Consider the following 23,380-nt stretch of genomic DNA (forward strand, 5'->3'; position numbering starts at 1 on the left):
TTATTATAATTATATTTTATTATAATTGTATTTGTTTTTATATATATTTTAATTATTATTATTATATATATTTTTTAAATCCTCGCTTGTTTTTGAGTACTTTGTTTTTCAATTTACATTTACTATCTGTTATCATATGTACATATTATGTGATTTGTTATGGTTTAGGTTGTTGTAGCAATTTTGTTTAAGGAAACAATAAAAAGCATGATTAAAAAATGTTTATATTGTATACACTGTTGGTTGTCTGTGATGAGAGGTGATGCATTTAGTGTGGTGATTTGATATTTAAATTATTACGCTGATTGGCCTGACGGGATGCTATACTTGAAAATAATAATAATAATAATAATAAAAATAGCAATGACTGCAACAGTGCCTGTCTGATTATGAAGAAACTTGGACTTATAATGCATCCTGTTCCTGTCATATTTTGGCTTGTTCTGGCTGGATTGTTGCCATATTGATTTCAAAGCTGTTAAAGATGTGATGACTTTTTTCAGGGCAGAATATAAACTTTTAATTTTTACAAGTGTTGTAGTTGACTCATACAGAATGTAATGAAACATTTATCCTATTTTTAGGCCCTTCCCAATTGCCTATTGTGATACCAGAGCGCACACTGGTGTGAAATTGTAGTGCTGCACAGTAATTGGTTAATATTTTGATTAAAAGTAACAGAAATGAAGTTGTTATCATTACATATGTATGTGTTTCCCGATACAATTCAATCTGCAAGCCCCAGACAGCACAAGTTCAACCTGCATTGACAGATTTGTTTTTGCTACTCTGCGGCAGTGGAAACAAGCTGCAAACACAACATTGACATATTATCACCTTTTAAATTGATGTGGTGAACATGTTAGCAAACAGCTGCCTATTTATACATCCAGCAGCCACGGGGTAACAATAGTGTTAATTGAGAGTCCTGTTTCAGGCCACACATAATGCTCAACTATGTTCACCAGCTAGTCGCTAACTTTGTCCGTCTGCTGTGAGGTGCTGGGCAGGTAGTGCCGTAAAACCAGTGAGCTGAAAGATATGATATGTAAAACGCTTCGTAGAGCTGAGGGGAACTGCAGGGTTGTGTGATAATTCTCTGTGTCACTACGAGTGACCCCTTTTACAAACATGTCATCATTGATGCATTGTTAATATAAAAAATATTGATTATAGCAGCTTAAACGTCAAAGAAAGTGCAGAAGAATTCAGTTGCACATTTATAACTTCTGTCCACTTTGCCATTTTTTTTGTAGTACATTACCACTTTTAATACAATTAGCTTTTTGTTGACACCAGACTTGGCACAGTAAAAGATAATCATTTTGCAGTCACAAAAGAGAGACTGAGAAGTGTGTTAGATGTTCAATGTAAGAACGACAGATTGTCCCTGTCTGTACTTTGTTTCATTCACTCTTTGTTTGTCTTTGTGTATCACACACACTTCATGAAAGAGGCTTCTTTAGAGGTGAAAGCATGAATTAAGAAAAACAAGCTCCCCTTTGATGAGATAATACCTGTCTGACAGCTTCATTCAGTTGTTCACTACATGCCGGGAAACACACACACACACACACACACACACACACACACACATGGCTTGGCTTCTGTGTTGGCCCAGACTTCCTCTGTCATTTTTACACACTCTCTATCTCCTTCTCTTTCTCTCTCTCTCTGACCCAGAAGCATTTCTTCCGCCCATGGAGACTTCCACAAAAGCTAAAAAAAGACCCACTTTCCCATCTCCTATGGAGAAGAAAAGAAAAGGAGAGATATGGGAAGGAATGTAACCCCAGAGTGTCATGATAATGGATAATTTAAAAGACATGCTCTGCATCTGAAGAGAAAAGAGTGCCTTCCCGTGCCAAGAAATTAAATATGCACGTATGCATTGAATATAACACATACAATATAAACAAAGGCTGTTAAGAGCAGCACTTCTCTTTATTTCTACCACTGGGAGATATTACAGGAGATAGGAAAGGCTTCCTCAAGGATAATGGCTATGACAAGAAACAAATCCCTCAATGCTTGCCAATGGAGAAGTGTCTATTAGACTGGAGAATCTTATGTATGATGAATGAACTCATTGCCAGATTTGATCTAATGCAACAAGGGGTCCTAATTCACATCTATTAGATACTGTGGCTATTCAACGAGACGATTTTAAAGTTTTCTAAAGATGGAAGCTAATGTGCGGTATTTTGTGTCTCAGATTCTTCCTGTTGAAGATGATGGCTCAGAATTTGAGCTGCACTCATGCAGTGTTCATCAAATCTCCAACGAATACTGCTTAGCTGGGCTACAAGTCTCGGTCGTCGTCGGTTAGCTGTCTTATTAATGTCCTCCACATGTAACATACGGCTGACAACTGACCTACAACAGACCTCCTCCCTCTCTCAAAGATTTGGCATGAATGAACTGAAAAGTAGCATCAAGGTTTCGGTGGCTTTTACTGACAAGTGTGAATGTTCCTTGAGGGCTATTTCATGGTGTAATGTGCCGCTGTATAAGTGTGTGAGACGACTCTACTTGACCTTTTGTAATGACTAAGATTGCAGCAGTCACTGTCACTCAACATTGACTAACAGACAAGAGAGGAAGAGGGAAAAAATGGAGAGAAAGAGATGCAGTGAATATCAAGAGGTGTAATCATAAAAGGGATAGATTTTTACCATTCAGGTTGATTCAATAGGGTGTTAAACAGATGTGTGTGTGTCATCTCTTTGATTGCTAAAAGCAAAATCACAGCCATTGCCTTGAAAAAGCAAATAAGAGACAGCCCAAGAGGGAGAGAATGGACTGGAGGCTTTGTTTCCCTCTCTAGTTTTGCGCCTGTGACAGAAATACCAATTATTCATTGCTGGAGAACATTTCTATTCAGCGCTATTGGTATGTGGTCTAATTCTTCTTGGTTGCCTTGGTGACATGCACATCAGGAAGACAACACAGCATCTCGCAGCCTCCCAGCCTGTTAACCGATTTCTTACCATCCAAAGAGATGCTCTCAACTGTGAATCAAAAGGTTTCAAAAAACAAAAAACAAAAAAACACATCCATACCTGCCGATGAGGAGGAATTCCCCAAACACTCCCAGTCTCCTCATGGCCATCAGGAGACCTCGGACGGTCATGCCCTCGCAGAAACACACCACTACACGAGCTTTGGGTAGACGTTCCCGTAGTTTCCTCAAAAGGCGATCAAAGTGCTTCTCCCCCGCGTTACTGTAGATCTTGTCCGAGTGGGCAATACATAAGCCTTCCAGAGAGGCCAGCTCCTTGAAGGCCTCCATGCCACTCTCCCCATAGTTTCCTGCAGGTGATGGATAAAATAGACTGAATTCAGACGGAAAACATTACTGGAATTAAACAATAAAACATTTTCCTTGTGAGATGTATTTTCACTGTCTGGTAATCCCATTTCTTAAATTAGCCTTTGTGTATAGGGATAATACACTGGCTGTGGCATTTTCGCTAATTGTGAGCTCAACATATGGGGCATTATTTCCTGATTGTAAGTGACACAATCAATATTTTTTGGTGATAACAAAGCATTACATGCCTTGTTACTTGCGTCATTAAACGCTTTCAACCACACATTTTGGATTATTTCACTGATGGACAATCAATGTTGTTCTTAAAGCATCCCCCCCACCTCCCCTGGTGCCTAAAGTTCTGACTGAGCTGAAGCTCTGATCCTCTCATAATGAGGTTCAGAGAGTTTACTGGCTACTGATTGCAATCAAAGCCAAAAGGGGTGAAGATAGCTGTCCTTGTTTAACGGCACACCATCCCAATCAAGAGCCCTGGAAAGCTGGTTTGAGCCTAGATCTTCTATTTCCATGCGGACTGCGGTGCTTGACAACTGTGTCACGATCTGGATTGTTGATAAAGCCCACGCCTCTTTAGCATGAGAGCTGGATTACGCAGACAATCCAATCACTTGTGCATGCTTGAACATGTGTCTGCGTGTGTGTATGTCAAAAGGAAATTAAGAGCCCTTATCCATAAATATCAGGAAACATTTGCTGTGCTATTGCCTTGATGAGAGGCCAGGTTCCTGGGGGCCTCCATCATGCCGCTCTCCCCTTATATAGGTGATGAAGAACGAATACTCCATCTATCTGTATGTGTCATGGCTTTATAGAGGAAGGAAGACGGCAATCGAAATAGGCATCACAGTAATGCATTTACTCTGGCACACAATGGGCCCATGTGTTGGTTTTCCAATGGTCCTTTGATGATATTTTCAGTTGCCTCATTTCACTCTCCCACTGGTAAATGGAAATAATGATATCCAATTATTTTACTCTTTCCATCTAGGCTGTGAGACAGGTGGGTGGTGGTGCATTAGATGACAGCCCGTTTGACAATGACTACCAAAAACCTGCTTTGAGTATTCCTGCCAGACTGATGATAATCAGGACAGGTAATTTATGCAATTTCACAGCCCTAGCTGTTGCTACGGGAACAAGCTGCATTTATAACTTGTCTAAGGTGGTGGAGGGAGAAAACCTCACGAGCTTAAGTCAGTCGTGACCAGTGTTTCAGAGATAACTAAAGATAGAGCAAAACAAACAAGTGGATTTACATTTACATGACTCCTCAAAGGTCAGGGTAAAGTCTGCGTCACACAAATCAGGATGTAAAGTCTCAGTTAGAAACATTTACTGTGACTCCAAATGTCTCTTGAAAAACTGAACTTATAGTCAGTGTAAGGATATATATTTACACAATGAAGAAAAAACACAATTTAATTAAAGATTACAAGTTTGTACTTTAAACTTTTTTGTAGAGTATCTACTTTTATCACTCACACAGTGGCCTGTTGAGTAAATGATGTTGCTCGCAATCAAATCCCTCCCTCCCCTGACTGGTTTTTCATTACTCTTAAATTATGACTTCAGTCCCAGAGGCACCTCCTGCATGTTGAAGGTCAGATAGCTGACGCCACCTAGTTATGTCTCTGGGTACTACAGCGCCCTAACGCCCTCTCTTCATCTATCTGATAGCAACCTGTGTTCAAAGCCCCTCTCCAACACCTGACTATAATAGGACTTTCCAAAGATGTTTTACACTCCCCATGCATCCGCTGCTCCTCAAGGGGGATCCTGGGTAATATAGCCTGTCATATTTTGGGTGCACATCACTGACTGTGTTTCACTAAGACTTTAATAAAAAGCTACAGACAAAATTCACTTCACAGTAATTACTCTGCCTACCCAACCCCTCTCCTTTTTTTTACCTCCTGTTGTACTGTTCGGCTGAACAAATTAGCATAAGAAAAAGTGAGCCCATCGTGGTGTGGAAAAACTGAATACTATTATTGCTGGGTTTTCTGTGGAGATAAGACTTTTTTATTTGAATTTACATGAATGTGGTGAAATTTGAAACATTAATGACATTTTTTCATCCCAGCCTCATCCTTCCTGACTTAACCATGCAGGAATTAATTTAACATTTCCAAAATGAACACCTAAATTGTTAATGCTAATACGGTCCCTCATGTGTTTGGCTGGATGCTGACTTTTAAAAACTTGCTACGAGGACTTTAATAACACAGCCAAGAACCTCCAGCTTTGGATCAAAACATGCTAAAGCTTGTAACAAAATGGTAAGAAGGACAAGCACATACTGTATATTTCTCAAAGAAACAAAAGGAGAGACTACCTAATGTTTACTCAACATCCACTTTCATGGACTTAAGAGTCCATAACATAGTTATTTAATAAATGCAAACATAGCCTGATGATGCATAGGATGTGTGGGAAGATGGTCATCCACACAACCCCCAACTCCAGACAACTGCATAAAAATCCTAATGAAGATATACTCAAGTATGCACATGTGTGGCTGCAAATACCAGATGGGCAGGTACTGAACATAGAGAATTCTCTATAAAGTCTTGTGGGGAGAGAACTGTATACTAATATGTTCTCTAATGTTCTCATTGTAGTGAGTTTCAATGAGTTCATACATTTCCTGTGATATTTTATATCATATTAAAATAGTCAGGATGCCATGGGTAATTAAAATTCCATAATAAAGGATGAGGTCACTATAAACTCACTATATTCTCCACTACCAGACTAACATGGATGTCAGTGATAGATAGATAGATAGATAGATAGATAGATAGATAGATAGATAGATAGATAGATAGATAGATAGATAGATAGATAGTAACTTTATTAATCCTGAGGGGAAATTCAAGTTTCCAGCATCACAGTTGCAAAAAAATATACCATATATAAAAATACAAGGAGTATGTATATATATATATATATACATATATATATATATATAGTGTATATATGTATATATAGGAGTCTCACCCTCAGTGTGCACAGCAGACACATAGGTCCAGTTGTATCTCTTGACTATGTCCAGGATGGCCCTGGCCTGCAGGGTGTCTGAGGGCACGACCCTCAGGAAGTACTTGAACAGAGTCTTGTCGCTCAGGTCGATGCTGGTAGCAGAGTAGGCGATCTGCGGGATGTTGAAGAGCTGCAGCAGGTTCTGCACCTGGATGGCCACAGAGCTGGATCCGGGTCCGATCACTCCTGCGATGGGCTTCTTGGAGGGTGGAGGCTGGTGTGACGGAGTCCCATCAATGCACCACTTGGACCCGTCCTTATCGTCCCGGATTGAGATGAGGGAGTCCCGGATGAACTCGATGCTCTGCTCCAAAGCCACGGAGGAGTGCCAGCAGGAGTCTCGGATCTCACAACCCAGGCTTATATTTGGGAGCAGATCCGGGTCTGCGTTGATCCGGTCCAGCGTGTGGAACATGGCCTCCACCCTCTGGATGCCGTACTGCTCGCGGACGTCCCCGCACTTGCGGTCGGCCACTCTCTCCGCGGACGGCTGGTGGTGGACGGAGAAGAGCGCGCCGATGATCACGTCTCCGTCCATGCGTGCCACGGAGCGCACCACGGCGCGAGGAGCCACCGAGCGCTCGTAGATGCTGCTGCTGCTGCTCAGGTGGGATGAGAGCACGAGGACGACACACAGGAGAGCGAGGAGATCCATCATCTTTACGCGTGCCATGTTGCGCCACATCGCCGTGCCAACTGTGCAGGCATTACTATCTGCTGCTGTCTGTCAGTAGTACATCCACGTTTTATCCCAGAGATGATCATGATCTGTGCACACCTGCAGAGAAATGAGACAAAGTGCTGCTGTGACATGAAAGCTGATGGGGAGAAAAAACGAGGCCAGATGTGCACTACAGTACAGTGTGATGTAGGAAGAGTTGACTAAAGCACGCATGCTCCTTTTCCATCAACGCCCTGTTTTACATCCCTACAGCTGTGCAACAGTCCTAACGCCTCTCTTCTTATCAGCTATACCATCAAGGTGCCTTTAAGCAAGGCAGGGCAGTATAGTGGCTGAACAGGAGTGTGCTGTCCACTGGGATTTGCCCAGGTGGTTATCTCTGGAAGGAGCAACCAGATCACTTTTAAATTCCTCAAACAAATGTGTTTTATTCCAAATAGACAGCACTAGGCTGAAAGTGCTGTGCTCGCTGCTGCTCATTGAGAAAATGAGGCAGTAAAGCAGATTTCAGCACCATGGACAGCGCGCTTTCCAAACCACATTACAAGGACAAGGTCTTTGGGGCTGTTGCCTGGACTGGTCATCTTCTCACACACATTCTTCACCATTTCACTCAGCTCAAAGTGCTGTTTGACATGTAAGCTGTGAGGAGAAAATGAGGCCAGATGTGCTACAGTACAGTGTGATGTGGGAAGAGTTGACTAAAGCACGCATGCTCCTTTTCCATCAACGCCCTGTTTTACATCCTCACAGCTGTGCAACAGTCCTAACGCCTCTCTTCATCAGAGATCAGCTACTATTGAGGTGCCTACACTACACTAGCTGCTGAACCATAATCATGACACCTGCACTTTGTGATCCATTTATTTGTCTACATTTTGATTTGCTTTTAATGCCAAGAGGAGCTGCTAAACTGTTTTTTCGTTGTTTTCAATGACAATGACAGTAAAGTGTCTATTCTATTCTATTCTTTAAGCAAGGTAGCTCACAGCAGGGCAGTATAGTGGCTGAACAAGGAGTGTGCTGTCCACTGGGAATTGCCCAGGTGGTTATCTCTGGAAAGGTGCAGTCAGATCACTTTGAAATTTCTCAAACATAATGTGTTTTATTCCAAATAGCCAGCAGCACTGTGCACTAAGTGCTGTGCTCGCTGCTGTCCATTGAGAAAATGAGGCAGAAAGCAGATTTCAGCACCATGGACAGCAGCGCGCTTTCCAAACCACGTTACAAGGACAAGGTCTTTAGGACTGTTGCCTGGACTGGTCATCTTTTCACAGACATTCTTCACCATTTCACTCAGCTAGTTTCTACAAAAAAGCAGAGAAACTATACAACCCTTCCATAGTCGGCTCCTATATGAGGATGTAGAAGACACCCTATAGGTTGTTTTGGTTTCAAACGCACCATACATTCATCCCTTGATCATAATAATAGCCTAATAATCATATTAATAATACATATGCTAATATTCAGCAGGAGGAAGCTTAACATGACTAGTCTGTTCTCAATAGCCTATATCCCATTGTATCTATCTTATTCGTTGTCCTATAGCTTTATCATACATAGCTTATTATAAGCTGCTTTTTCTGTGTCTTTAGAATAAAATAAACTTACCTGAATCCTCGAGACATGTCGCGTGCCTTCGTCCGTCTGCTGTAGCGCGTGGTCCTCGGCTGTATCACTTGAGTCTCTCTCTCTCTCCTCTCTCTTTCTCTTTCTCTCTCTCTCTCGCTTTCTCTCTCCCTCAACTCGAAACGTGAACATGAAGATCCCCCGCAACCATCGCCTTTTTCTACACTATTTACTACCTCTGATGCCCTCTTGCACATCTTTAATAAACGTGCATTATGAGATGCAATGTTTGATCAGAGCTGAAATGATCGAAATCTGCTGTCACGTTTTATAAAAAAATCTATGGAGCATTGAGCATTCTGTGCAAGATAGTTGCAGTATAGATGCTGGTTTATTACATGATCATTAGTGTTATCTCATGCACGGTATTTTCTCCACCTCATATATAAGCAGGTTGGAAAATGTTTGGTGGGAAACTATAAGCCTGTTAGATATCATCATATAGCTGTCTGGTCAGTAGCACTATCATACAAATGTTTTTGTAGCAGCATGAAGCTGTGTTTTGTGTATGATTGTGTCATGGCGGGTGTCCAATTATTGCTATAAATAAATAAATAAATAAGGGCTGTCAATCGATTAAAATATGTAATCGTGATAAACTGCATGATTGGCCATGATTAATTGTGATTAATCACACATATTTTATCTGTACCTTAAAGGGTGATTTGTCAAGTATTTAATAATCTTATCAATATGGGAGTGGGAAAATATGCTTGCTTTATGCAAATGTATGTATATATTTATTATTGGAAATCAATTAACAACACAAAACAATGACAATAATTGTCCAGAAACCCTCACAGGTACTGCATTTAGCATAAAAAAATATGCTCAAATCATAACATGGCAAACTGCAGCCCAACAGGCAACAACAGCTGTCAGTGTGCTGTCTCGACTATGACTTGCCCCAAACTGCATGTGATTATCATAAAGTGGGCATGTCTGTAAAGAGGAGATTCTTGGGTAAACATAGAACTCATTTTCATTCACATATCTTGAGGTCAGAGGTCAAGGGACCCCTTTGAAAATGACCATGCCAGTTTTTCCTCGCCAAAATTTTGCATAACTTTGTAGTGTTATTTAACCTCCTTCCTGACAAGCTAGTATGACATGGTTGGTACCAATGGATGCCTTTTCTAGATTTGTATGTTACCAGCATCTTCACTCTAGCTTTAAAATTGAGCCCGCTACAACCTCCAATTGCGTTAATAAGTTAGTGGTGTTAAAACGATTTTTTAGCAACAGCCCTAAAATAAATAAATAAATAAATAGTCGTTGCAACTTAATAATTCAGTATATCAATAATTCTGTTACTTTGAGAAGGAAAGAGAAAGTGAGATGAGGTATTGGTGTCAGGCGTTAACCACCATTTGAATTATGTGACAGCTCGCTATAACTGAAGGGAGTTTATATGATTTAAGACTGACAAGCGCTAACAACAAGCAGACAGAGGCGTCAAGCATCGCTGTCCTTCATCACTAATATATTTCATATGTTCACTCCTTGAGTTTACTTGAGGCCCCTGGCTTCTAATAGGCCATAATGGATGTTTTCAGCACCATAGATAGCAACAGTCTGCATCGCGCCATCTAGCGTTTGATTGAAGGTCTTTAATGACAAGTCATTAAGTCAATGGAGGCCAATCATAGATTTCTATTTTGCTGCTCTTTAACCTGCTGAATAAAGCTTTACTCACTACTTTAACCTGAGATTAACATCTATGCCATAAGGTCTGCCTAAATCACTTAGTAAACTGATTTAGGCCTGAGGCAAACACGTTTCTATTGGAAAAGAAATTACATAAAAGTGATTGTCTGTCTTATGGCCGACTTCAGCAATGTACCCACCACTGTAAGCTACTGTCACTGAGTAGAACTTCTGAAACGACTCCACCCCTCAGTGATGAAGACAGAGACTAAGTCTTAATGGTGTATGTTGTCCCACGCAGAGACACAGCCAACTCCCAGGGGGCATGTAGTTTACTTGGTAGGGTCTTGTCGTGACTCACGGCAGGCGGTATAAATCACAAATAAACTTATAAAAGAGTCGCTATGACACTGCAACTGCTGGTGCCCGGGGCTTCGGGAGCGAGCGTCTGATATTGAACCTGAATAAAAGTGACATGTTTGAGAAGGAGAGACTACTTGGATGCTGCAGCCACACTTGAGGGCAAAGGGCGACGGCGGTGCTCGGTTTATTCTAGGACGCAGTCAGTGTGGGTTGACCGCAGGTCTTTCCAGCAATGACTTAGGCCTAAGCATTATTATTATTGTGATGTATTGGTCAAGAGAGACCAGACAGTTATATGATTATCAATTAAATGAATGGTATAAAATAGGTAGCCTATAATGTCATTCTTTATGTTCTTTTTAGGCTTTAGTCACTGTGTAATATAGATGTCACCTTCGTTGCTTGTGAAAAATTGGATGAAAAATAAACATACATTTTTGTTTTACTTCCTCAAAACATAAACCCCATCAATCAGTCTTTTGGCAAGCCTATTTTTCATGGCCTGGCTTTGTGCAACTCAGGGGGAATCTGGGAAGTTGGTGCTTATTCAGCAACATTTGTCTTTTTCATCAACATGGGATTGTTAAAAATGCGACAGTTTAAGGACAACAGCACAAAGAATATTACACAAATATTTTGTTTGTTGTCTAAAATGCAACATTAAACCACTTCAAAACTCACAAGTGAAGGCATGGTTTGCAGCACAGGACAGCTCGCGAAGTTGAGAGTTAAAGATCCATCCACATAGCCATCTATTAATCTACCCATCCTTCATTCTCTTCACCCTGTCTCATGGGTTGTTAGGAATAAGTATCATATTTATTTACGGTTGCCTGGCACCTAGATAAGTAAACCTCAAATGAAGCATATGAACCAGTGAAACACAAGCTCTACATATAGCTCTCGGGTTAGGGTTCAACCCCCCAGAACCCCAACCCTAACCCTTTAAACCTGCAACACACATCAGACATCAAAATGGTTTTAAGAAAAAAATTGAGATTTGTATTTACATAAATAACTGTATTTATTATGATAAATAATAAATAATTGGTCACTGATATTGTTGGTTTAAAAATGTTTAGACACTACTACTACTACTAGTGTTTCACTACAATTTACACTTTTATTCACAAATAAGTGCGGCCGGGCTATTGAAGAAGTGTGAGAAAAAGTTAGGGGTGAAAAGTGTATTTCTTTCTTTCTTCAATTATTTGTTCATGGGTTACCTCAATGCAGAAAATTAGGTTGATGATTGGTTGATCATTTATTATTACTATTAATATTATTATTTTTATATTTAAGGGCGATCAGTGCCCCCCAGAAGGTGGCGCCCTAGGCGACCACCTATATGGCCTGTGCATTAAGCCAACCCTGAATACAGCATATATCTTATAACAATTCAATCTGTATATTATAAGCTCATGTATTAAGGATTTTGAATTGTATACAATGGCTAAGATATAAATACAAATACTGTGATTTTTCATTTCCTTGGGCTACTAAAATGTATAGTGATTTTAATAGGGAAAGTCACTGCAAATTCGGACTCCTTTTTATATTTTTTACATTTTATATCATGTAAATAAATGGTGATGGTCCCACTGACTGCATTGGTTTGTTTCAACACCTCATGACAAGTGTATTCAGTACTGCTGAGCACTGCTCTGCTGATGTGTCCATGAGTCAGCGCCTCCTGCTCCAGGGGTGCCGTTTTGTAGGTGACCCCGACCTCGAAACGTGGCGTCTCCCTCAGTTAACGACAATGAACTGAGGCACAGTCTAACCATTACCAGCTGTAGGAGGCCATGTGGCAAAAATAGTACAACAGTGAACTCTCCTGTTTGTTACTGGTCACTGCATGTTATTAAAAAAAAAAGATGTGTAAGGCACTCTGGCTAATTAGGTCTACAAAATATTTTTTTTTTCATAAGTGAGTTTTGTGTCTGATTTATTTATTGATTATGAACACATGCACTTTTAAAATGTATAGGTGGTAGACGTCGCAGATTATAAATGCAGTATCAAGTAGGTTTATATTAAAAATTAACTGCACAAAACCACCAATCTTTTTTTTATAAATCTAATGTTAGATTTGTGTATCTCATTTTCATAATATAAAAGTACATTTTAAAACTGTTTGTTGAAGATATCATAGTGTATTTTAAAAGAAATATTAATTTCAGTTTAAATTATAGAATAGAATAGAATAGAGACTTTATTGTTATTGTCATTGAAAACAACGAAAAACAGTTTAGCAGCTCTTTGCAGTAAAAACAAACATTAAAAACAACCATAAAAACATTCAAATCACAAAGTAGACAAATAAATAAGTGGATCATCATAAAGTGCAGGTGCCATGATTATGGTTCAGCAGCTAGTGTCCTCAGCCTTTGGGTGGGGGGGTTCTACACACTTGACAGCCTGTGGATAAAAGCTGTTTCAAAGTCTGTTTGTGTGTGTTTTAATTGTCCTGTATCTCCTTCTGGATGGAAGGGGAGTAAACAGTACATGTCCAGGGTGGGTGGGGTCTTTGGAGATACAGCTGGCTTTCTTACAGAGCCGGCCAGCGTATAGGTCACTGAGGGGGGGGAATGTGGTCCCAATCACTTTTTCTGCCATCCTCACCACCCGCTGCAGGTCCCTCCTGTTCTCCACTGTGCAGCTAGCAAACCACACAGTGCAGCAGTAGGTCAGGAGGCTCTCAATGGTTGCCCGATAGAAATTGATCAGCAGGTGTTGAGGAAGGTGAGCCTGCTTCAGCTTCCTGAGGAAGTAGAGTTAGAGTTAAATTATCTTATGGGTAAAAACTTTATTAACACATTTTTTTTTTTTATTGTTTAAAACTTTCCTTCAACACTTTACATTTTGCTTCTTTAAAATTACGAAGGGGTATCTATTTTCATTCATTTTCATTTCAAAATGTATTTCGAAAATTTAGAATACAAAAAAAATAAAGAAAAAGAAGGATCATACCAACAAGTGGATAGTCATAAACAGTATTTACATACAATGAAAAGCGTAAGAAAAATAAATTGTCAACACTTGATGCCTTGATTTACATTTTCCAAAAAGGTGTGAGAAGTATACATTTATTTAATCCCAACCTTTCTCCATAAGTAAATTATTAATTATTAACAAGCTTCCTTATTGAGCATACATATACTCTAATTAAATCTACCTAAATTTGTCTAACTGTAATTATTATTATTCATAATTATTCTAACTATTGAGGTGTCTGCTGTTAGATGCAGCATATTTATATAGATGGTTTGTATTAGGAGAGTATATTGGAATGTTAGTTGTTGTTTGGGCCTTCCTGATTTAGAGCTGGGTCAGAGTTGAAAAGACATCTGGTCAAGGTAAACATATACCTAATGCTAAGTCAGCAGGGTCCTGGGAGTCCTAGGTCAGAGGTGAAGAGACATATGGTGGCTTCGTAAAAGAGGTGTTTCTTTGTCCCTCTCCTAAAACAATATGTGGAAACTAAGTATTTGACCAAACCAAGCTCGGTATTTAAGGAGCTGTCTGTACACGTTCGGGAGAGTTTCTTCATTATTCGGCTGGAGGCTCTCCAAGTAACATGTTACTTGTTTACGATACTGAACTTATTGTAATAAATTTGTTATACAACTAAGACAGTGTCGGCGGAGTTTCTCTTCAAACATCTTCAACTGCATCACCACAGAAGATACGACACTATAATTATTACCTTTAATCTGTGTCATACAGAAATATAAATTAATTGCTGATATAATTATCCTTATCAAAATATAAATTTGTTATCAATCCAGAATACCAATTCATTACTTATAATATAACTTAATCATATTGACTATTTGTTATCTTTTCTTATATGTGCAAATTATTATTTATAGTTATTCTAACTATAATTATTACCTTTAATCTGTGTCATACAGAAATATAAATTAATTACTGATATAATTATCCTTATCAAAATATAAATTTGTTATCCATCTACACAATTACATTTTTTTTCTTTTTTTTCCTTTACTGTTCTGGTCGTTTTTCTTTTTTTTTTATGTCCAAAGGAACCCTTGTACTGATAAATGTAAATTGATGTATGCCTACAGTTTTGTGTCAATAAAGTTTCGAACAGAAAAAAATGTTTGTTGAAGATATCATAGTGTATTTTAAATGAAATATTCATTTCAGTTTAAATGATTTGATCTTATGGGTAAAAACTTTATTAACAAATTTCAATTTTCTTTAATTGTTTAAAACTTACCTTCCAGACTTTACATGTTGCTTCTTTAAAATAACAAAGGGGTATCTATTTTCATTTCAAAATGTATTTCAAAAATGTAGAATACAAAAACAAATAAAGAAAAAGAATGATCATACCAACAAGTGGACAGTCAGAAACAAGTAGTATTTACATACAATGAAAAGCGTAATAAAAATAAATTGTCAACACTTGATGCCTTGATTTACATATTCGAAAAGGAGTGAGAAGAAGTATAAACTTATTTAATTTAATTTGTCTAACTATGATTATTATTATTTATAATTATTCTAACTATAATGATTACCTTTAATCTGTGTCATACAGAAAGAAAAAAAAATACTGATATAATTATCCTTATCAAAATATAAATTTGTTATCTATCTACACAATTAAATTTTTTCCTTTACTGTTCTTGTCTTACATATTTTTTTTTAATGTCCAAAGGAAACCTTTGTACTGATACATGTAAATTGATGTAAGCCTACATTTGTGTCAATAAAGTTTCGAACAAAAAACAAAGGGAGGCTGAGTGACAAGGATTGTTGTTGTTAGCTCTCATTAGCACTTTCTCAACAGAGCTAACTACACTAATAACTAGTTGTATTTACATATAACAACTAAACATATCTTATCAGACCTTCTTCTACCAACACAACAATAAAGGTGAGACACTAACCCGACATTATCTTGCTCAGTTAGCTTGTTGTGGTTGTTGAACTAGCCGAGCTGGCTAGCTGTTGTTAGCACAACATTAGCAGTGTAAGCTAGGTTGCTATTGTTACCAAAACAAGTTGATTTAATCGCCAAAGATCAGTTGATAAAACAAACTGGCTTGCAGCACGAGAGTGTATACAGATTACTGTACATATATACAGTCAGTTCCTTTGGTACAGTGATGTTTGTTGTACGTAAACTTTAGGTAAGTGTCAGGAACATGAACTAGCTCCAGTACTGTGGAAACGTTACCTGCTAGGAAGCTGCCTCAGTTGTCATCAGTGTAGATAGATAGATAGATAGATAGATAGTAACTTTATTGATCCTGAGGGGAAATTCAAGTTTCCAGCATCACACTTCCATAGTGCAAAACATGTTAGTAAAAATGTTAGTAGTGCAAAGTACAAAAAAATATACCAGATATAAAAATACAAGGAGATGAAGAAAACTGTTAAAACTGAATATAACAACCTATCTTACAATGCTAATGTGTATGTATGAGCCTTAACTTGGGCCACTTGTTAAGTTAAGTGAGCCAGCCTGATTATTACCTGCTAAAACCCATTTAACCTAAGCAGGGATTTAGTTATGATAAAATGTAATGTTATGGCTCAATGACTAGATGATGTACGGTTACTGATGTCTATATATATATAGCTATCTATAAAGTGGTTATGGAAACAGACAGACAGGCGCTGTGTTAATGTTCTGCAAATGAGATGCTCATCTATGATGCCACTGCTCCATCAAAAAGCATGAACTTGTTTCTTCACTGCTAAAAAAAACTAGTTTGGGTTCTTGTGAAGTCTTTTATTAACAAGAACCCAAACTAACAACAAACGACTTCACAAGAACCCAAACTAGTTTTTTTTAGCAGTGAAGAAACAAGTTCATGCTTTTTGAGGGAGCAGTGGCATCATAGATGAGCATCTCATTTGCAGAACATTAACTTTGTAAGTACTCTGCCTACACATGAAATTATGGAAATACAATGGCAATCATGTTCTGAAAGAAAGTGTCCTTTCTGTCTGCTCAAGTTCTTCAGTTACAATTACCTATATTGGTTGCATATACTATGCAATATATACTAATCTTTATAGATAGATAGATGGTAACTTTATTGATCCCGAGGGATATTTAAGTTTCCAGCATCACAGTTCCATAGTGCAAAACATGTTGGTAAAAAGGCAGTAAAAAAGTTAGTAGTGCAAAGTACAAAAAAATATACCAGATATAAAAATACAAGGAGATGAAGAAAACTGTTAAAAGTGAATATAGTGCAGGGTAACAGCTGTGATACAGGACTATTAAAAAAGTGAATATAGTGCAGAGGAGACTGTTAAAACTGAATATAGTGCAGGCTTCACAGTTTGATGGCTCGGGGGACAAAGGAAATAAAATATATACTAATCTTTATAGTACATTGTTTTGGCAGTTAGTATGTAAGAAGTCATCCTACTTTGCCCTTTTATACTAACAATAGGAAATTATACAATGTATACACATCAGACACCAATCAAAGTGCAACTTTGGCATCATAACACACTGCCAATTTAACTTCAAGATGTCTTTTTCAAAGATTTAATACAGAATTGTTTTGTTAGCTAAGGTCTTTCTGGAGCTGTCTCACGACTTCCTAATGTGAGGAAGGAAAGGTTTTGACCTCCTCGGTATCGCTCTGGGAAGCTTCCTAATAAGGTATTTGTATGAGACAGCCTTTACTTGACTGCAGTTGACTTCCACAAACGAGTAGGGGCGCTGTTTCCCAGTCATTGTGCAGGCTCTAGACATGGCAAGACACCAACACCAGCGCCTCGGACAATTTAGGTTTGCTTAGTCATTCAGTTTGTTTGGTAGTCCTGTGTCATTGACCTTGTTAATGTATTCATATGAGGAAGCTGTAATGTTACTACGTCAGTGTTGTGAATCACTTTTACCACAAGGATGAACATTTAACTGTTAAATATTCACTGTAGAATGTGTGATAACTGTAATGTCATTTAGTCTTTTTCTCTTGGTATCTGAGATCTGTGCTTTTTTTTAATAAATGCATTGGATGATCTGCTACCTAGAAATTTCAGCATCTCCCATTTTGTACCTCAATAGGGCAGCTTGTGATGCAAGATGACAATAAATTATTCCTTGCTGTTTTTCCCCATCACACCTTTTGAGCTATCCCTTTTGCATTGTTATATGGTCTATTTTTGGTTTGACAAATCTGCCTTAAGACATTTGTTGGTTTTTTTCTGTTTGAATATTAAAATTCCAAATATTTGTCTTGATTCTCAACCATTTGAGGGACCGGTGTGTGGCGGTGTGTGTCAATCTATTGGCAGAAGTGGGGTATAGTATTGATAAGTATGCCATCACAGTGACATCTGGTGGTTTGCAGTAATTATAGCAGCCATTTACAACTTGCCAAATCTCTCATAGTTTAAATCTGTGCAACAAAAAGTCTAAGAACGCTGCTCATCACGTGGTAGTCATCATATGACACAAGCATCTTTAATACACTGACATTATGTGCTCTTTCTGCTTTATTGGCAGGAAAGTGGATTTTCTCACAGTCACCCTCAGAAGCTTTCCACCCCTTGAGGTCTGAAGATGGAGGAGGACCATGTTCACTGTACGTCCTGTGTTAATCAGAGATGCATGGTCAGACCTCAACCAGGCATTTCTTGTGATCTCATCACCTGTCCTCTGGTGTGTGGGGCTGTATTTCACTCCTGCAAAGTTGATGAGCACCACCTTATGTGCCCACTGATGAGGGTTCCGTGCCTAAACAGTGGCTATGGCTGCCCCACCACCCTGGTGCGCAACCAAATGTATGCGCACCTTGAAGTGTGTCCAGCTGGAGTGGTGTGCTGCACTATGGAGTGGAACAGATGGCCTGTTAGCTGCCTGGACTATACTTCCTATGAGAGCCTAAGCCGTGGGGTGGAGGAGGTGGAGCAGCTAGACATGGCACTTGCTCTTCAGGACCAGCGTACGCTACTGGAGTCCCTCAAGGTGATTGCCATGGCACCTACTGCAGAAGGAGAGCCACTTGACCCTGTTAGTGAGGAGAACAGGGCAACAGACTCAGCTTTGCTTACATCTGCCCCTGAGGCCTCCACCATTATTGAGTCACCTTCACAGTCATCATCCTCACGTCAGCCACAACCTCCCCCACCAGGCTCGGCAAAGGAGAGAATTGCCAGTGGAATTAATGGCTTGAACGAGGAGAACTTCAGTAAACTCTACGAGGCCACAGTGGAGACTGCAAGAAGCATAGTTGCTGCTTTGGACTTTGTTAGCAGTGCCAACTCTGTCGACAGCAGCACAGAGTGTGTGAACAGAGGAGTTGCTATGCAGAAGAGTAGATCGAACAACAGCGGAGACCTTGAGAATGGACTGGAAGACAAAACACCTGTAGCCACTGGTGGTTTGAATAAAAGAGAGATGGAGGAGCAAAGTGTTTGTTCTAGCTGTTTGAGAGGAAACGGGGCTCTGAAAGGAACAGATGTAAATATTTTAAAGACAACAAATGGACCACTGTCAGGAGCAACGGAGGCCTGTCTTGAGACAGCCTGTGCTGTTGAGGTGCAAGATGACATGAATGCTGGGGTTTCTCAGGAGCCAGTCACCCCTCCAATGGCATCTCCAGTGCAAGTCAGCCAGGGTGTGGCACAGAGGGCTGGTCATGTGGTCCTGGAGGATAGGGGGCTAGTTCTTTTAGAAAACCATGGGCCTGAGCGTAAGTTCCACAACTACCCGTTTTTTAGGGGCCAGGGCCAATGGTCATTACCTAATGGACGGATAGGTTTCATCCCTAACAGGTCACTGTATAAATTGCGACCCAAAATGGAGGACAAGGCAGTAGATACTTCAGATCTGGAACAGGATGACGACCCCATGGGTCTGGGAGAAATTGATCTGATCACAGCAGCGCTGCTCTTCTGTTTAGAGGAGTCCAGAGAGTGTAGAAGGATCTCTGACACAGTTTATGTTGATGGCTACCGTGTTGACTTTGGCACACAGACTTTCACTTTCCCTGCAGCAATCTTGGTAACCAACACTAGAGTGGGTGACATTGCCTCTGCTTCTGCTTGTGACCATGCTGCCCCCCAGCTCTCCTATCCCAGCCCTTTCCGCACTCTCCGCCTCGGCCTTGTCCTTGAAGCTCTGGAGGTGGAGGCAGTCCCGCATAACCGCTACCTCCCTCCTAACCCCCGCTACCAGCACATGTTCCCTTTCGTCTGTGGTCAGGCTTTACGCCGGGACCAGTTTTCTTCCCATTTCATAAACGTCCACGGTGACATTCACGCTGGTCTCAATGGTTGGATGGAGCACCGCTGCCCCCTGGCATATTATGGCTGCACATTTTCTCAGCGGAGGTTTTACCCATCCACCAAGGGGGCCAAAGTGGTTCATGACAGGCACCTCAGGTCCTTCGGGGTTCAGCCTTGTCCAAATGCAAAACTTCCAAGTGACCTCCAGTCTGACCAAATTAGTGGGCTTCCCATTGAGATACTGTGGCACATAGCTGGGTTCCTGGACAGTTTCAGCCTGTGCCAGCTGTCTCTGGTGTCACGGACTATGAGGGAGGTGTGTGCCAGTCTCCTCCAGACCAGGGGCATAGTGGAACTGCAGTGGGAGCGAAGACGATATCCTGGTGCCCCTGGCACTGTCTCATGGCAGATCAAAAATAGAGTGAGTAGAAAAACCTGCATGATAAAGCTACTGTATGTCAGATTTTTTGATGGATTCTTTTTTTTTTATCTCTTAACGATTACAAAGGTTCATATGCTTTTGGCAAGAGGCAACATTTCAAATAGCTGATGTGCCACTTTAGCTCTACACTAAATGCTACAATATTATATACACAAAAAAATAACTTTGACCACATTTTTAACAACATAGAATAAAGAATAATTATTACAAAGCTGTATTAAAGAGATTGACTGATGAGTAAAGTTCCCCCAAAGCTTAAAATGTTTTTTGAATTCAAATTTACATTTTTGTAAATTTGTATAAGCAGTGAGCCAGAAGGAAATTAAAGTAGGGAGTGAAGGTTCACACAAGGATTGTATGTAAAATGCATTTACAGTCTCGAATGAGAATTATTCTTTTCGAAAGAATGAGCTCAAATCTCTGAACAATTAGTTTGTTCTTCTCAAATGGCATGTGTTTTAGCATGTGTGTGCAAAGAGTCAGTACAATTTGCACAATAACCACTTGCACATCTTGCTGATCAAAACTATGAGTTGATTCCCAGTAAAACTGTCGTACTCTTCACAACTTCTAAACCCTCTTTCATCAATTGAGCCATCGAATGCAAAATAATCCATTCAATTGTCAAAATCTATCAGACATGCATGTATATTCCATAAATATCTATGACATGGTGTTACGTACTGTGGGGAGGTACAATTAGTTGTTTTTTACTGAACTACTACAGCTTTTTTCATTGTTACTGGGTTTTTGAATTTTTTTTATTGGCATTTTGTAGCAAATGTTCTGTTCACTGTATATGACTTTACATGAAAGCTCAAAGGTGAATTTTCTGTTTACAAGTACATATAACACATTGCTACACAAGTACATTTACTGTAAACACAAATGTGCATATCCTGTTTCTGTGTATACAGTATTGTAGACTACAGTATTGTCTTTTCCCAGTAAACTTTTACCGGAATTTAAACAGCTCAGTGTGATACACAACAGCATTCAGCTAGACATAACTGACATTCTTGTATCGTACAGTAAGCAGTCAGTGTCAAACAAAACTGAGATTTGCATATAAGAAATATTTCCAGACCAGTACGGCTCACACGATGTCAAAACAACTTTTCATTTTGGTGGCTTTGGCAAACTTACTGACACATTAACTAGGTTTTGAAGCATGAATGAAATGTTTTGGGTGAGTTACTACTTTTTTCCAGGCATGCAATAAAGTTGTGATAAACAGTTGTGACATTTGCACTTACAGTTTAGAGAAAGTTAAGACCGTTTCAAAAAAATTAGCCAAAGCGATTGCGAAAAACTGTAACAAATGAACAGGAGCCCTTCTAAAGGTTTTGACATGCAATGCCCTCTTCATTCCATGATCTTTTTTTTTTTTTACTGATGCAGGTGTGGAGATTCAGCACCGCCTTCAGCCCAGTGTTATCGTGGGGTTTCACCGATCTCCCCAGCATGTCGGACCATCTTAAGAAGTGCCACTTCAACATAGTGGAGCACAAGACAGAACCCGTACCCCTCCCTGCCATGTGTACTGCACGAGACGGACAATCGCTGCGTCGCGTCCTGCGTCACGTTAACACCTGACCAAACAAGGCTGACCTCTCGTAGCTGCACAAGAGTCACTGTGGCATTATGTGGATGTTGCAATTAAAGTTTTTATGTCTTGAAAACAAATAACTCTTCCTGTGTTACACTACATTATGAAGAAGCCTTAATGAAATAACACCCTACTTGCCACAATGTAGGTCTGTTGTTTTGGGGGTCCCTATGTAGGACCTTTAGCATGGATTTGTGCTGAAAATGTGTCCTTATTCTGGTAAAATAAAATGTATTTTCTTGAAGATAAATATGCATAATAGATTTATATTATTCTATATGATATACTGTATAAATGCTTTCACTATCTTGCCTTTCAGTAGTAGCCATGGGGAAAAAGCAGATTGATGGTTATATTGCATTATTCTGTGTGAAAGAAGTTATGCCAGCACTTTACATAAGACTTGCTAATCCTTCCTATGTTAATATGTGACCCTAAATGATCTCGTCTTTCTGATCCCTAATAGCGGGTGTCAATCCAATGCAAGTCTGTTGTCTGGGTTAATAGGATGTCAGGATTTGAGTCAAAACAGATGGATATTAATATGAGGATAGCCCAATAATGCATGTGATTTGCTACCATTTAATAAAGTCTTTACAGCCTTTTATTTATGTGTTTGGCCTTTATTTATGTGCTTGTCTTTAAAGCTGTATAAATTGTGACCCAAATGGAGGACAAGGCAGTTGATGGAGGACAGGATGACGACCCCATGGGTCTGGGAGAAACTGATCTGATCACAGCAGTGCTGCTCTTCTGTATAGAGGAGTCCAGAGAGTGTAGAAGGATCTCTATGTTGATGGCTATGGTATTATCCGTAGGAGCCTGTTTTGGAAAAGGTGTAATTATTAAATATATATCCGATTCAAATACAAACATAACTACAAAAAATGTTTAGGACCTCCATAGAAGGTCATCACTGATCCTTAATAGCTGATATTGACATTGTCACCACCACTTCAATCTTTGAATAGACAGAAATGAACCGATCTAGAATGGGGAACCTTTGGCACAGTCTGACTGGTCTGTCACAGACAGATGTGGTGTCATTGGAGCGTAGTTGGTCGTGCAGAGGCGATTCCCATAATGAAACACCTTACACTGTTATTAAAGAACCGGGGTTTACATTACAGTTTTTCTCATTCGTTTTGGCTCAATTCTCAAATGAGAATTTTTTTTTTTTTGTACATAAGAAACATATCCAGGGTTGACTGGTGAAAAAACACCTAAACATTTTGACCAGTACGGCTCACACGAGGACAAAACAACTTTTCATTTTGGCCACAGTTTAGAGAATGTTAAAATCGTTTCAAAAAATGAGCCAAAGCGATTGAGAAAAACTGTAGGTAACCCAAAGTTCATCTAAGTCCTTCCTCTGCACTGAAAACAACGCAATAAAAC

At 39.5% G+C, this 23,380-nt stretch overlaps 2 protein-coding genes and 1 long non-coding RNA gene across 5 annotated transcripts in view; 1 reads left to right on the forward strand and 2 right to left on the reverse strand.

The window, feature by feature from the left end:
• The window catches only part of grm1a (glutamate receptor, metabotropic 1a), a 38,172-nt gene extending 29,279 nt beyond the window's left edge, over positions 1-8,893 (reverse strand). Inside the window, exons 1-3 of one of the 2 annotated variants that reach the window (XM_074615720.1) lie at positions 8,673-8,891; positions 6,335-7,154; positions 3,063-3,312 (exon numbers count right to left, since the gene is read on the reverse strand). In XM_074615720.1, the coding sequence (XP_074471821.1) occupies positions 3,063-3,312; positions 6,335-7,061 (977 nt within the window). In that variant the 5' untranslated portion in view covers positions 7,062-7,154; positions 8,673-8,891. Of the gene's footprint in view, positions 1-3,062; positions 3,313-6,334; positions 7,155-8,672 lie in introns of both variants that reach the window. The other variant, XM_074615721.1, reaches the window with a different exon arrangement.
• Positions 8,894-12,911: 4,018 nt separating this feature from the next.
• LOC141755648 (uncharacterized) overlaps positions 12,912-23,380 on the reverse strand; it is a 104,719-nt gene continuing 94,250 nt past the window's right edge. Inside the window, exon 5 of the long non-coding RNA XR_012591314.1 lies at positions 12,912-13,464. This is a non-coding gene — a long non-coding RNA (uncharacterized LOC141755648). The remainder of the gene's footprint in view (positions 13,465-23,380) is intronic.
• Positions 15,448-22,589, forward strand: LOC141755642 (F-box only protein 30-like). 2 transcript variants are annotated; one of them, XM_074614686.1, is made up of 4 exons: positions 15,450-15,609; positions 17,265-17,358; positions 18,208-20,352; positions 21,775-22,589. In XM_074614686.1, exons 3-4 carry the CDS (start codon positions 18,265-18,267, stop codon positions 21,967-21,969), a joined length of 2,283 nt encoding a protein of 760 aa, XP_074470787.1. In that variant the 5' UTR covers positions 15,450-15,609; positions 17,265-17,358; positions 18,208-18,264; the 3' UTR covers positions 21,970-22,589. The 2 variants fall into 2 exon arrangements, with proteins under 2 accessions (XP_074470788.1, XP_074470787.1); XM_074614687.1 differs by lacking the exon at positions 17,265-17,358 and having other exon boundaries at positions 15,448-15,609.

The sequence above is a fragment of the Sebastes fasciatus genome, chromosome 18 (assembly GCF_043250625.1).
Source record: "Sebastes fasciatus isolate fSebFas1 chromosome 18, fSebFas1.pri, whole genome shotgun sequence".
Taxonomy (NCBI): domain Eukaryota; kingdom Metazoa; phylum Chordata; class Actinopteri; order Perciformes; family Sebastidae; genus Sebastes; species Sebastes fasciatus.